General features: G+C 39.0%; 2 protein-coding genes across 5 annotated transcripts; one reads left to right on the top strand and one right to left on the bottom strand.

The window, feature by feature from the left end:
* Positions 1-1,138: 1,138 nt before the first annotated feature.
* Positions 1,139-5,594, bottom strand: LOC308404404 (uncharacterized protein). Of its 4 annotated transcripts, XM_080894431.1 has the most exons (12): positions 5,538-5,594; positions 5,143-5,228; positions 4,962-4,994; positions 4,776-4,865; positions 4,293-4,364; positions 4,096-4,184; positions 3,881-3,983; positions 3,504-3,606; positions 3,372-3,424; positions 3,185-3,263; positions 1,827-2,020; positions 1,139-1,718 (listed from the first exon to the last, which is right to left on the bottom strand). In XM_080894431.1, exons 1-11 carry the CDS (start codon positions 5,581-5,583, stop codon positions 2,013-2,015), a joined length of 762 nt encoding a protein of 253 aa, XP_080750557.1. In that variant the 5' UTR covers positions 5,584-5,594; the 3' UTR covers positions 1,139-1,718; positions 1,827-2,012. The 4 variants fall into 4 exon arrangements, with proteins under 4 accessions (XP_080750557.1, XP_080750558.1, XP_080750556.1 ...); XM_080894432.1 differs by lacking the exon at positions 5,538-5,594 and having other exon boundaries at positions 3,539-3,606; positions 5,143-5,531; XM_080894430.1 differs by lacking the exon at positions 5,538-5,594 and having other exon boundaries at positions 5,143-5,530.
* Positions 5,595-6,278: 684 nt separating this feature from the next.
* Positions 6,279-10,594, top strand: LOC308404400 (UDP-glucuronosyltransferase 2A2-like). The gene is made up of 6 exons (XM_080894425.1): positions 6,279-7,311; positions 7,639-7,787; positions 7,927-8,058; positions 9,246-9,333; positions 9,646-9,865; positions 10,130-10,594. Exons 1-6 carry the CDS (start codon positions 6,594-6,596, stop codon positions 10,413-10,415), a joined length of 1,593 nt encoding a protein of 530 aa, XP_080750551.1. The 5' UTR covers positions 6,279-6,593; the 3' UTR covers positions 10,416-10,594.
* The last annotated feature ends 320 nt before the right edge of the window (positions 10,595-10,914 follow it).

Here is a 10,914-nt window from a genome sequence, read left to right as displayed (position 1 = left end):
GTAATTGTTGGTATTATTTATAAAATATGCGCTCTTAAGTTTTTTGCTCCATAAAACGATACCTGTCACTTTTTGGACATAGAGTATCAGCTGTTGAGAATCCTGGCTCATACAAAATAGAAGTAAAAGGTTTCAACATCCAGCCTTTTTATGATTAAATACAAAGTGTAATAACAGAGTTATTGGGGTGTGATTTTGTTAATAGTTAGTCTTAAGTATAAGTTTAATAGTAATGAGTAAGAAAATATAGCCAGAATAATGGAATGAGACTAACACCTGACCTCACACTGAGATTTGGTATGAAGTGGCATGTTTGTGCTAATGCTGACATTGGGGCTCAGAGTTCCTCTGTGTGTATATATTTGTGAACGTTAACTTGGCTAATGTCCAAGGGTTTGACTGCTTTCCTGTTGGATTGTATCACAAAGAACAGGGATAAGAGCACCAGTGGCCGTGCACACCCTCATCTCTCTCCTTCACCCGATCATTAGTGTTGGAAACCGGCATTAGCTCAGAGTAGATTAGACTTCAGTATAGTGCAAGTGATTTGATTTTATGATTATTTGATTCAGTTTTTTCTGTGTTCAAGCTCAATTACTTTAATAAAATATGTTGAATTCAAACAAATAAATAAACAAATAAACTGTGGACATTACCCTTTTAAACCTTTCTGAAACAAGACAGGTAAAAACCAGTGTATAAAAGTTTACATAGGTATAAATAGCTCTAACACTTTACTCCAGCCTGGCGTCCACACATGTGGACATCACATTTTGGGTTATTTAGACCAAAATACTAAATCTTGATCAACAAGTGCCTGATATACAGTTATGAGGACATTATACTGCAACTGTTCTATCGAAATTTCAAATCAATGTCCTCATATGTGGCTCTCATTTTTCTCAGAAACAAAAATTAGGTAAAAAAAAAACAAAACCTGGTAATTCTTTCTTTTTACATTCATCGGGTTCCAATCGGCCCAAATATCAAAGAGAAATTAAAAATGCATGCCATGGAAGATTTCGGGTCTTAGGGGGTTAAAATGACCAGACCCCTCCGGCCTGTTTTCCAGGCCACTAAATTAAACCCAGTCAATTACCAATTGAACAGAATAAAAACCTACGAGGTCCACTAATAGTCCAAAAGTCCAAATCTTTAATAGAAAAGACAGGCAGAACTCAAACAAACAATAATCCAAACGAGGAGCATATATACACACTGGAAAGTAAATAATTATAAGTTATTAAATCAGACTAATTAAATACAGTAAAACTAATAAGGGAAGACGAACACACGGGAAATAAAAATAACAGTGTAAACATACCAAAACTCAAAATAAAACAGGAAAGCTACTACAAACAGAGTGTGACACAATTACATTCATATTGAAACATATGTGATAATTTTCTTTCTTTGTAGCATTTTTAAGATATGTGTTAGAACAGTCATTATGCTGTTTGGATTAGGAACCAATCATTTTTGCCAAATAGTTAACACAAACTTAGAACAACAATGAACAATTTTCAAGATTCTGATTTACAGAACAAACAAAAGTCACAAAAGGTTTCATTATTTAAGAAACAAGATCAAGTTTTTCACACAGGAATGAAATGACAGAATCCAGTGCAGCGGGGCCAAAGGTGTGTGTCAGCAAACTGAAGGTTGAGGAATCAGTCAGCTCATGTTTAAGATTGTGTTGGATTTTGAGAAGAGTCTGTCTGTTATTAGAAAGTAAGATTAACAATGTTACACCAATAACCCAAATACGGGGAAATGACAAATAATACCAAAAAAGATACAACTTTCATATTGTTTTACTAACTTACTTTGTCATATCAGCACTTGAATGGTCGATGCCTTTACAGACCATGTCTGTTGTGACATCGCAGGCCAATCTTCCGGCAAACCCGAGGGCTAGCTCCCCAGCCTCCTCTTCACTCAGAACACTAAACACTGTTACTTTAGTTTTGGCCTTCTTAGGCCTGTCAAGAATCATTGCGGGCAGTTTGGCTTTACGGCCCTAAAAAAGAAAAAGTGCAAACACCAAAAGAGCAGAGAGAGACACACACACGCGCACAAAGTTAAATGCTTTTGTTTACATGGTGTAATTGTGTATATGTTGCAGCAAATGCACAATTTCCAGCCACATTGTCACTTCATTGATACGAGTAACCCGGATTTATTTCAGGTGACATCAAAATCACGAAATGTATACCTACCCCAATCAAACCTCTGAAAACATGAACTGACATGTTCTCTGCGTTGATTCTGCGCTTGATCTCGTCTTCTGTTATTGTGTAGGTTTTCTTTTTTGAGCTTGGTACAGATAAGCGACCATGCACTCTGTAAACTGTACTAGTTCCTTCTGAATCAGTTTGGAATTCTGTATCTGCATCGATCCTGTCAACATCATCAGCAGCAACATTATCTGTACTCAGACTTGTGCCGTATACTTCTGTTTCTTTTTCTTTGTCTTCAGTCTGTGTACCTTCATCTCTGACTGTCAGTCTTCCTATCTCACTGTTACTTGTCGATTTGCTGCAGATGTTCTCTCCCTTAGGAACTTTTCCTTTGTCATTCGCTGCCTGATGCTTTCCCTGATGACATTCTTCACTGGCTACTTCTATTGCTCCTCCTGTATAGCCACCCACTATGCTGCACAACTCCTTTCCCTCTGCTGTGCTGCACTGTGCTGTTACATAAAGAAGAATGATATAAACAGCATGTGGCGTGGGTGTGGTCCTTGGCCAGCTGCAGAGGAGGCGTGACGCAGTGAGCTCCCGGGGCGGCGCAGGGGCGGGGTGAACAGGTGTGCTGGGATCTGACAGTGATTGTGTCTCTTTATGTGTTGGCAGTGACAGACGGAGAGGGAACGTGACAGCAGAGAAAGAGAGCGCGGAGTACATGTGTCCACTACAACCCGAGCTTAATAAAAAGTTCTGCACTGTCAAAAGTCGCTCCGGCTGGTATTTCTTGGGTCCACCGTTACACAGCACTATATCAATTTAATTGTGAAGAGAAATCCCCACAATACGACACAGTTATGTCTAAAATAGTTTTGTGTAAAAACTGGATCTTGAAACGTCCACTTTAATTACACAGTCCGGGTGTGCAAAGGCAAAATTACGAAAAAAAAATTCACTTTAAACATTTTTGGACGTTGTTTAGTTATATTGTGACTTACTCTCACAGAAGATACAGATGCCACAAACAGACTTTGAACAACGCATGTGCTTGTATGCACCACATTTCTGGCACTGCACCTGTGAATTAAAAAAAAAAAAAAGAAGAAGAAATAAACAAACAAAAAACAAATGAACAAAGTCCATTAAATAAACAATCTATATGGCTAAGGACATGTCATAGTGTACCCGGTCTTTGGCTGCAATCACACACCAGCACTGACTGCACTTCCTAGTTCGATCTGCAAAATATAATTTGTTTAAGTACAAGTTACATTTTCCAATGTTAGAGAAAAAGAAGGCAGCTAATTTTATCTTTACCTATTGAGGAAAATAAGTAGTGGCAAAGTCGGGACCTGAGCTTTGTGATTTCAGTGTTGTACTCCTCCACTTGTGTTTTACCGTCAATGAGAGATTGGGCAAACTAATAATTGACGAAGAAAAAAAAAAAAAAAAAAGAACAAAAAGAATTAGATTAACAAAGAAATGTTTGTTTGTTTTTAACCCCCCCCCCACCCCCACCCCCCCACCCCCGAGAAAAAAAAAAAACAGAGCAACCAAAGCAAAGCATTACTGCTGAAATGGTTCAATCTACAAAAAAAATTGAGATTTTACCATCCTGCCTCTAAGGCTTTAAAAACTGAATAGGCAAAAATGTAAACATTACTTATATAGGTTAAAGCTATAGTTTTCAGTACCATTATGACATGCACTCCACATGAGTTCCCATCCTGTTGATGTGGGTGGCTCACATGTGACAAGGTCCACTCTCCAGCGCAGCCTCTTGCTGAAGCAAATGAGCTGAGAGATCGCAGTTATTACAAATAAAAAGCATATAGAGAAATCAATAACCACGTTCGGTAATGCTTTCAATTAAATTAAATATGTTATGTTAAATATGTTAATTAATTACCTCCAGTTTTTCAACACCGCACTTTTTCTGACCTCCGACTCGCCAAATGAATTCATATAGACTATGGTCCTCTTGGGTATGTCACAAAACTGTTTTGTAAAAAGATGGATATGGTAGGCTTGAGCCTTGAGAATTCCTAATGAGGGACACTGAAAAGTATCATGCACTAGAGAGAGTGCAAAATCTGTGCAACTTACAAACAAGGTCCAGTGGCTGCCGTTTTCCAGACAGGCTCCAATCAATTTCTCATACATCTGAAAGATGTTTTTCTGGAAATAAAAATAATGTGACAAGTATGTTTTTCTGTCAAGAATGACACTGCAAAACTGCAAAAGCTTGTCAGGTGAGACTTGTAATTAATTCTGCAGATACACAAACATATAGAAAGTGTCATTTTTGGTTTACATTAATTAATTTCTATAGTGTGTACAAAACAAATCAAGACCACAGACTCAACACGCACCACTCAATTTTTGGTGTTCTTTATCAGTTGGCCAAGACAGAAATGTTTTAATCTGTGTGCATTGCTTTTGAACAAGTCTTTACACAGAAAAGGTTTCAGAAAGGTATTTTTCAGGTTCTTCTGACAAGGCTTCAATTTTGGAAAATGCTGTTTGTTTATAGTGGCAACTTATAAACCCTTTGTGATAAGAACATAGTTACCACAGTCCAAGTCATACCTTCAAAAAGTATGCACTTTGTGCTCTTGTGGACCCATCCAAAATTTTTCCAGTGATTTGGCTTGGTATTGGATAAATGTGAGGGAAATTCTATAAAAATAACATAAATACACCTATGTTTTCAAATACATTACAAAAAACGTAAACATGCTATGTCATTATGATCAAACAAGCTTTTCAACATACCTCACACTGCAAATAGATTAGGCCATCTATTACCTTATAAAACAAATAAATAAATACATATAAATAAAAACAGAACTAAGGAACACGATTCATTAAGTAAATTGTACAATAAAGTGTATTTAAAGCAGAATTTAACATTAGTTTTATGACAACATAAAAGGATTTTTATGTCAAGAGGTACCTCATCTGAAATGTTAGTCTGGTCAAACAGGGATTTCAAACTTGAAATACCAATAGAGTTTGGTCCAGCTACTCCCACAAGGTAATCTGTGAGAAAGCATATGCTGTAGTCAACAGATATCATTTTCTTTTTGCATGCTGCAACCATCATCCATTTCAGTCTTCTAGGAGCTTTGTCTGGTTGTAGTTCTTTTTTCTCCTCCTCTCCCCTCATCTATTAATTAAATTGTTTTCTGACCTTCCTAACTGTTTCCGACCTGTCTTCCCAATGTGATGTTTAAGCAATATATGTATGGTCAGAAGGGGGTGAAATTTTCATTGCAGTTGTACGTGTAACATTGCATGTGATAATAAAAGGCTTGATTGGTTGATTATTCAACATGAGTTGACATTTACCTGACATTGTGAAGGAGTCACAGTTTCTGTAAGGGTGTAAGAACATAACATGTGGATTTGTTACACTTCTTTTTCACAAGTTAATAACAATCAATAATTTTCATTCCATTATTTACAAGCTATCACACGATGTCCCTGGGACAACATTTACACGATGTCCCAGGGACAACATCTACACGATGTCCCAGGAACAACATTTACACAATGTTCCAGGGACAACAATTACACGATGTCCCAGGGACAACATTTACACGATGTCCCAGGGACAACATTTACACGATGTTCCAGGGACAACAATTACACGATGTCCCAGGGACAACATTTACACAATGTCCCAGGGACAACATTTACGCGATGTACCAGGACAAATTTGTAAATTTCTGGATTACTGTTAATCTCCATAGAATCAAGAACTCATGTCCAGTTTCACAGCTATGGACCAGTTAATTATGTTTCCAGGTGATAGTTTGATTCATAGATTCAGCACACACTTCTTCACTTGTATTTCGAAATAATCGAAGGCGGGTATTTCGAAGTCGCAAAGGAATGACGTCACAAGAAGGTGATTGGTCACTTGCAATGTTGAACCTGGAACAACATTAATTATGATGATGTGGGAACAATGCTGACACGAGGAAATCAGATCGTCCAGGTTTCACAATGAGCTCACCCGAAATCCTGGCTGATTGGGACCCACACCCAGTTTCACACCTTGGCTAAGGGGATTAGAGGATCATCAGGGGGTCCTTTTGTCCCTCTGTGGGGGGTTACTCCCACTAGGTTTAAATCTGGGACTCTCCACCATTTGACATTAGAATGGAAGAAGCTTCGTGGATGAGAGGTGAAACGTCTTCAAGCAACTTAAAGAAGTCCAGACACTTTTCTTTGCAAGCTCCTTTGACTACGATGACCTGGATGACTGAGAACCTTCAGAGACACAATCACAGACAGAATTGAGTAAATGTTCATCTTAACTGAGTTCAGAATTATCTTTCATAAAATACTTTCACCAAAGGATCAGACCACAGCTGGTTATCCTGCTGACATTCAGACACCATGGATCTGCGTCTCTCTGCCTGCATCCTGATGGTACTTTGTGCAACATCGTGTGCAAATGGAGGAAATATTTTGGTGTGGTACGCCGATGGCAGCCACTGGATAAACATGAAGCCTGTTCTGGAGACGCTGGTTGACAGGGGACACCAGGTAACTGTACTGATTCCGAGCTTGTCAGTATACATGAACACCAATGAACCCACCCGCTTTCACTATGAGCCCTTCAATGTCTCTTTCTCATTGGAGGCTTATAAGAAGCTTCTAGAAGACTTCCTCCAATTCTCCATATACGAGATTGATTATATGAATTACTGGAAGATCTACATCAGATACATTAACATTTCAAAGACAAACCTTCAGTACAATATCCAGTATTTGGACGGTGTGGTGAAATCAGAAGCCATTATGAAGAAGTTGAAAGAGGGAAATTATGACCTTCTCTTGGCGGACCCCATCAAAGCTGGCAGTGACTTGGTAGCAGATATTTTGGGGATCCCACTCATCTTCTCCTTGCGCTTCTCCTTAGCTAATAACTGGGAGAGGCATTGTGGTCAGATGCCTGCTCCACCATCCTTTGTTCCCGGTGCCATGAGCAAACTCACAGATAAGATGGACTTCTCAGAGAGAGTGTGGAACTTTCTCTTCTACGCTCTCCAAGACATCGTGATTGATCACACTTTTTGGAACATATTAGACAGATATTACTCTGATGTCAAAGGTGAGCAAATAGGCGTGAAGCACTGATTTAAAAAATATTAAAAATTTGCAAATAATGTAAACACAGTGTTTTAAAATTTTCTGATTAAGAAAATATGATCTCTTGCATAAACTATTGGTGATATGTTAATGTTTTTGGAACGTATTAGACAGATATTACTCTGATGTCAAAGGTGAGCAAATAGGCTGATTTAAAAAAACTATTTGAAATCTGCTAATAATGCAAACGCAGTGTTTTAATATCCCATCAGATCTGATTAAGAAAACATGATGCCTTGTATAAACTATTGGTGATACATTGATGTCCATTACTTATGCATTGCAACAGGAACTCCCACCAGTGCCTGTGAGTTGATGAGTAAAGCAGACATCTGGTTAATCCGAACCTACTGGGATTTTGAATTCCCTCGTCCTTTCCCCCCCAACTTCAAATATGTTGGTGGGATCCACTGCAGACCTGCTAAACCTCTACCAGGGGTAAGGACACTCAACTATTACCATCTGATTAATCATTACATCACAGAATATTCCTGCCAGGAGCAGTGAAGCCATCAAAATGTTGCAATGAGAAAACAGCTGGTTGGCTGGTGGTGGGATAATATTCGACTTGTTACAGGATCTGGAGGAACTTGTGCAGAGTTCTGGAGATGATGGCATTGTGATCTTCACTTTAGGATCCATGATCAACAACGTCACCAAGGAGAAGGCCAACATGATAGCCTCAGGCCTCGCTCAGATCCCACAAAAGGTCAGAGGATAATCTTTGTTTCAGCTGTAATTAATTTTCTGAAAAGCATGGAGTCGTTTTTCATGTTTCAGAGTGCTCTACTTCTGACTACCAGAACTACAAAAACTACATGTTTTAATGAGATTGCAGACTTTGGACATTTTAGGCTGCATGTTTGTGAGAATCAGCCATCTCCAATTTTACATCCATCACGCACTGCCGCTCAAACTCTACTCACACTCGCTCCTCTTCGACCACTCACTCTCAAATTCCACTCACGCTGCCACACACAGGAATCTCAGGAAGGGTCCACCAACAGGTCCGGGAAATCTATTTAAAGAAACAACGGTTAGTTAAAGACAGACAACTTTAAAACAGAGCAGAGAGCATGAACTATGCGGGTTCAACGTTTCAGCGATGAGGTGCTCAGAGCCCTACCCTTAAATAGCGCCAGAGTGATCAGGACAGATCAGCAGGAGGTGGTGGCAATAAACCCAGGTGTGAAAGGTGCGAGCCAAAGGCAAGAGCCCAGTAACTCTGAACTCTGCCCAGGCAAGCAGGAGACAGTAGGGAGGAAAGAGAGAGAGAAACAAAAACCCAACCTGTAACCAGTGTGGGCCAGCCAGAGAGACACCGGGACCGTGACAATTCCTTTGACTGTTCACAGCAAGCACCACCCTTAAATTTAACTCCAGGCCTTTTATCTGCTTAATTGATAATGACATAACAAAGGAATTGCCCACACCTCATGATGAAATGGCCCTTTAGTCCAATTACTTTTGGTCCCCTTAAAAAAAGAGCATGGCACATGTTAAGGAGCTAAACACTCCTAAAACCTTCATCCAATTTGAATGTAGATACCTATCTGAGAGTCTACAGATTATGTCGATGTAAATGATATAACTACAAATAGAACAGGTTTCAGTAAACAGGTAAAAAGAAAAAAAAACTTGCATCAATCTTGTAAATACATATATAAATCTAACTTTAAAATAAAATCTAAAATTAGCATTCAAAGAGTTTTATACCCAAATCACTCCGATTATGCAGCTTTAGATGACAGGTAGAAAACAGCTGACTAGAAACACATACTGCAGTTTTATTTTCCCATAATATTTTGTGATATATTGCCTAAAGTGTGGCTGTAAGTATACTACAACAGAAAACAAACAAATCATGTAAGCTAAGAAATATGTTACCTTTTATAGGTGGTGTGGAGGTACATAGGAGAAAAACCAGAAACCTTGAGTGCCAACACTAGAATATATGACTGGATCCCTCAGAACGACCTCCTGGGTACGTAAACTTGGCACTAAACACAGATTTTCTTAAAACTGCAATGACATAAATTAAACGCACATTCAACATGAAATGCAAGCTGTGAGCATTCTGTTTATTAACAAAAGGAAAAATTGATCAATTATACTTTTCTAACAGACACCCTGTGCAAATCTAATCTGTTGCACTAAAAGATTAGTTGAATGCACATAAGTATTAGAACGTGCAAATCAATTTCAACTCAGCACTTATGCCGGGTTATTGAAATTCTCCTGTTGTTCACGTGAAAAACTAACTTTCAATGTCACATGGTTATTTGGCATGTGTTAGGTCACCCTAAAACTAGAGCTTTCATCACTCATGGAGGCACAAATGGGATTTATGAAGCCATCTACCACGGAGTACCCATGGTGGGCATACCCATGTTTCTTGACCAGCCAGACAACATGATCCATATGAAGGAAAAAGGAGCTGCAGTTATTCTCAATTTGAACTTCATGACAGCTGAGGACCTAAGAGATGCAGTCAACACCGTCATCGATGACAAATCGTGAGTTCTCTGAACTATCTGCACTTTAAATTAGGCACTGGAAACAGGCTTTAAAGGGAAAAAATGTAGCAGGGTCAGAGTATGAAACGTGAAGAATTTACCTTGAACCCCTTTTTCTTGGAGCCAGCTAACACAAGAAAGCCTTGCTGAGCTGAACTTTCATGACCTGTGTAAACAATTTTTTATGGTCTCATAGCTTTTTGATTAATACTGCATGATATTCATTTTTACAATTTTTTTTCTCATTTATATACACATTCACAGGTACAAAGAAAATGCTATGCGGTTGGCCAGCATCCACCACGACAGACCCATGAGTGCTTTGGAAGAGGCAGTATTCTGGATTGAGTTCACACTGAAAAACAAAGGGGCCAAGCACTTGAGGGTCCAGGCCCATGAGCTCACCTGGTACCAGTATCACAGCCTGGATGTCTTGGGCTTCATCCTCACTATAGCTCTACTCCTCATATTCATCTTCATAAAGACCTGCAGTTTCTGTCTGCACAGGTGCTGTGTCAGGAGAGGAAAGACCAAAAGGAAGGCTGAATAACAACTGAAAAAGGTGCTGAGTGTGTTGTGCCGGGGCAATATTTGTTACCTACATGAGACTTTCTTTCATGTATGTTGAGTTTCCCACCATCTTATTCTTTATGCATCACCACTGATTACTTTAACTGAAGACAGGTGTACCGATTTGCAGAAGTGTACCTGAAGTTAATCTCACATTAAAAACAGAATGCTGATTGGCTGTTGAGTTTTGCTTTTTTAAGAAAGGAAAACACAAAATTCATTCTATGCCTTTACTTGAGTACTGCTCATGAAAAGTCACCACTGTGGGTCCTCTTGGCACTACATGTGGTCAACATTTATACAAATATGGAAGATGGGTTCCAAATTGAACTTTAACATACAGAACTCATTAACATAAATGTTAATGTGATTGTGGCTCAAGAGTTGGGAGGTCATCTTGTAATTGGAAGGTTGCCGGTTCGAGCCCTGGCTGGGACAGTTTCGGTGTTTGTGTCTTTGGGCAAGACGCTTCACCCGTT

This window comes from Rhamphochromis sp. 'chilingali', assembly GCF_963969265.1.
Source record: "Rhamphochromis sp. 'chilingali' genome assembly, chromosome: 10".
In the NCBI taxonomy this organism is placed as follows: domain Eukaryota; kingdom Metazoa; phylum Chordata; class Actinopteri; order Cichliformes; family Cichlidae; genus Rhamphochromis; species Rhamphochromis sp. 'chilingali'.
This window is presented reverse-complemented; position numbering and strand designations above follow the sequence as displayed.

Bases quoted from the DNA above. Each gene is read 5' to 3' on its own strand.
- LOC308404404 (XM_080894430.1), bottom strand. From the start codon at position 5,355: ATGAGGGGAGAGGAGGAGAAAAAAGAACTACAACCAGACAAAGCTCCT. The intron at 4,866-4,961 runs GTATGTTGAAAA...TTATTTTTATAG, and splicing joins TAATCTATTTGCAGTGTGAG to AATTTCCCTCACATTTATCC. The intron at 3,607-3,880 runs GTACTGAAAACT...GTCAATTATTAG, and splicing joins GTGGAGTGCATGTCATAATG to TTTGCCCAATCTCTCATTGA.
- LOC308404400 (XM_080894425.1), top strand. From the start codon at position 6,594: ATGGATCTGCGTCTCTCTGCCTGCATCCTGATGGTACTTTGTGCAACA. The intron at 7,312-7,638 runs GTGAGCAAATAG...GCATTGCAACAG, and splicing joins ATATTACTCTGATGTCAAAG to GAACTCCCACCAGTGCCTGT. The intron at 7,788-7,926 runs GTAAGGACACTC...GACTTGTTACAG, and splicing joins CTGCTAAACCTCTACCAGGG to GATCTGGAGGAACTTGTGCA.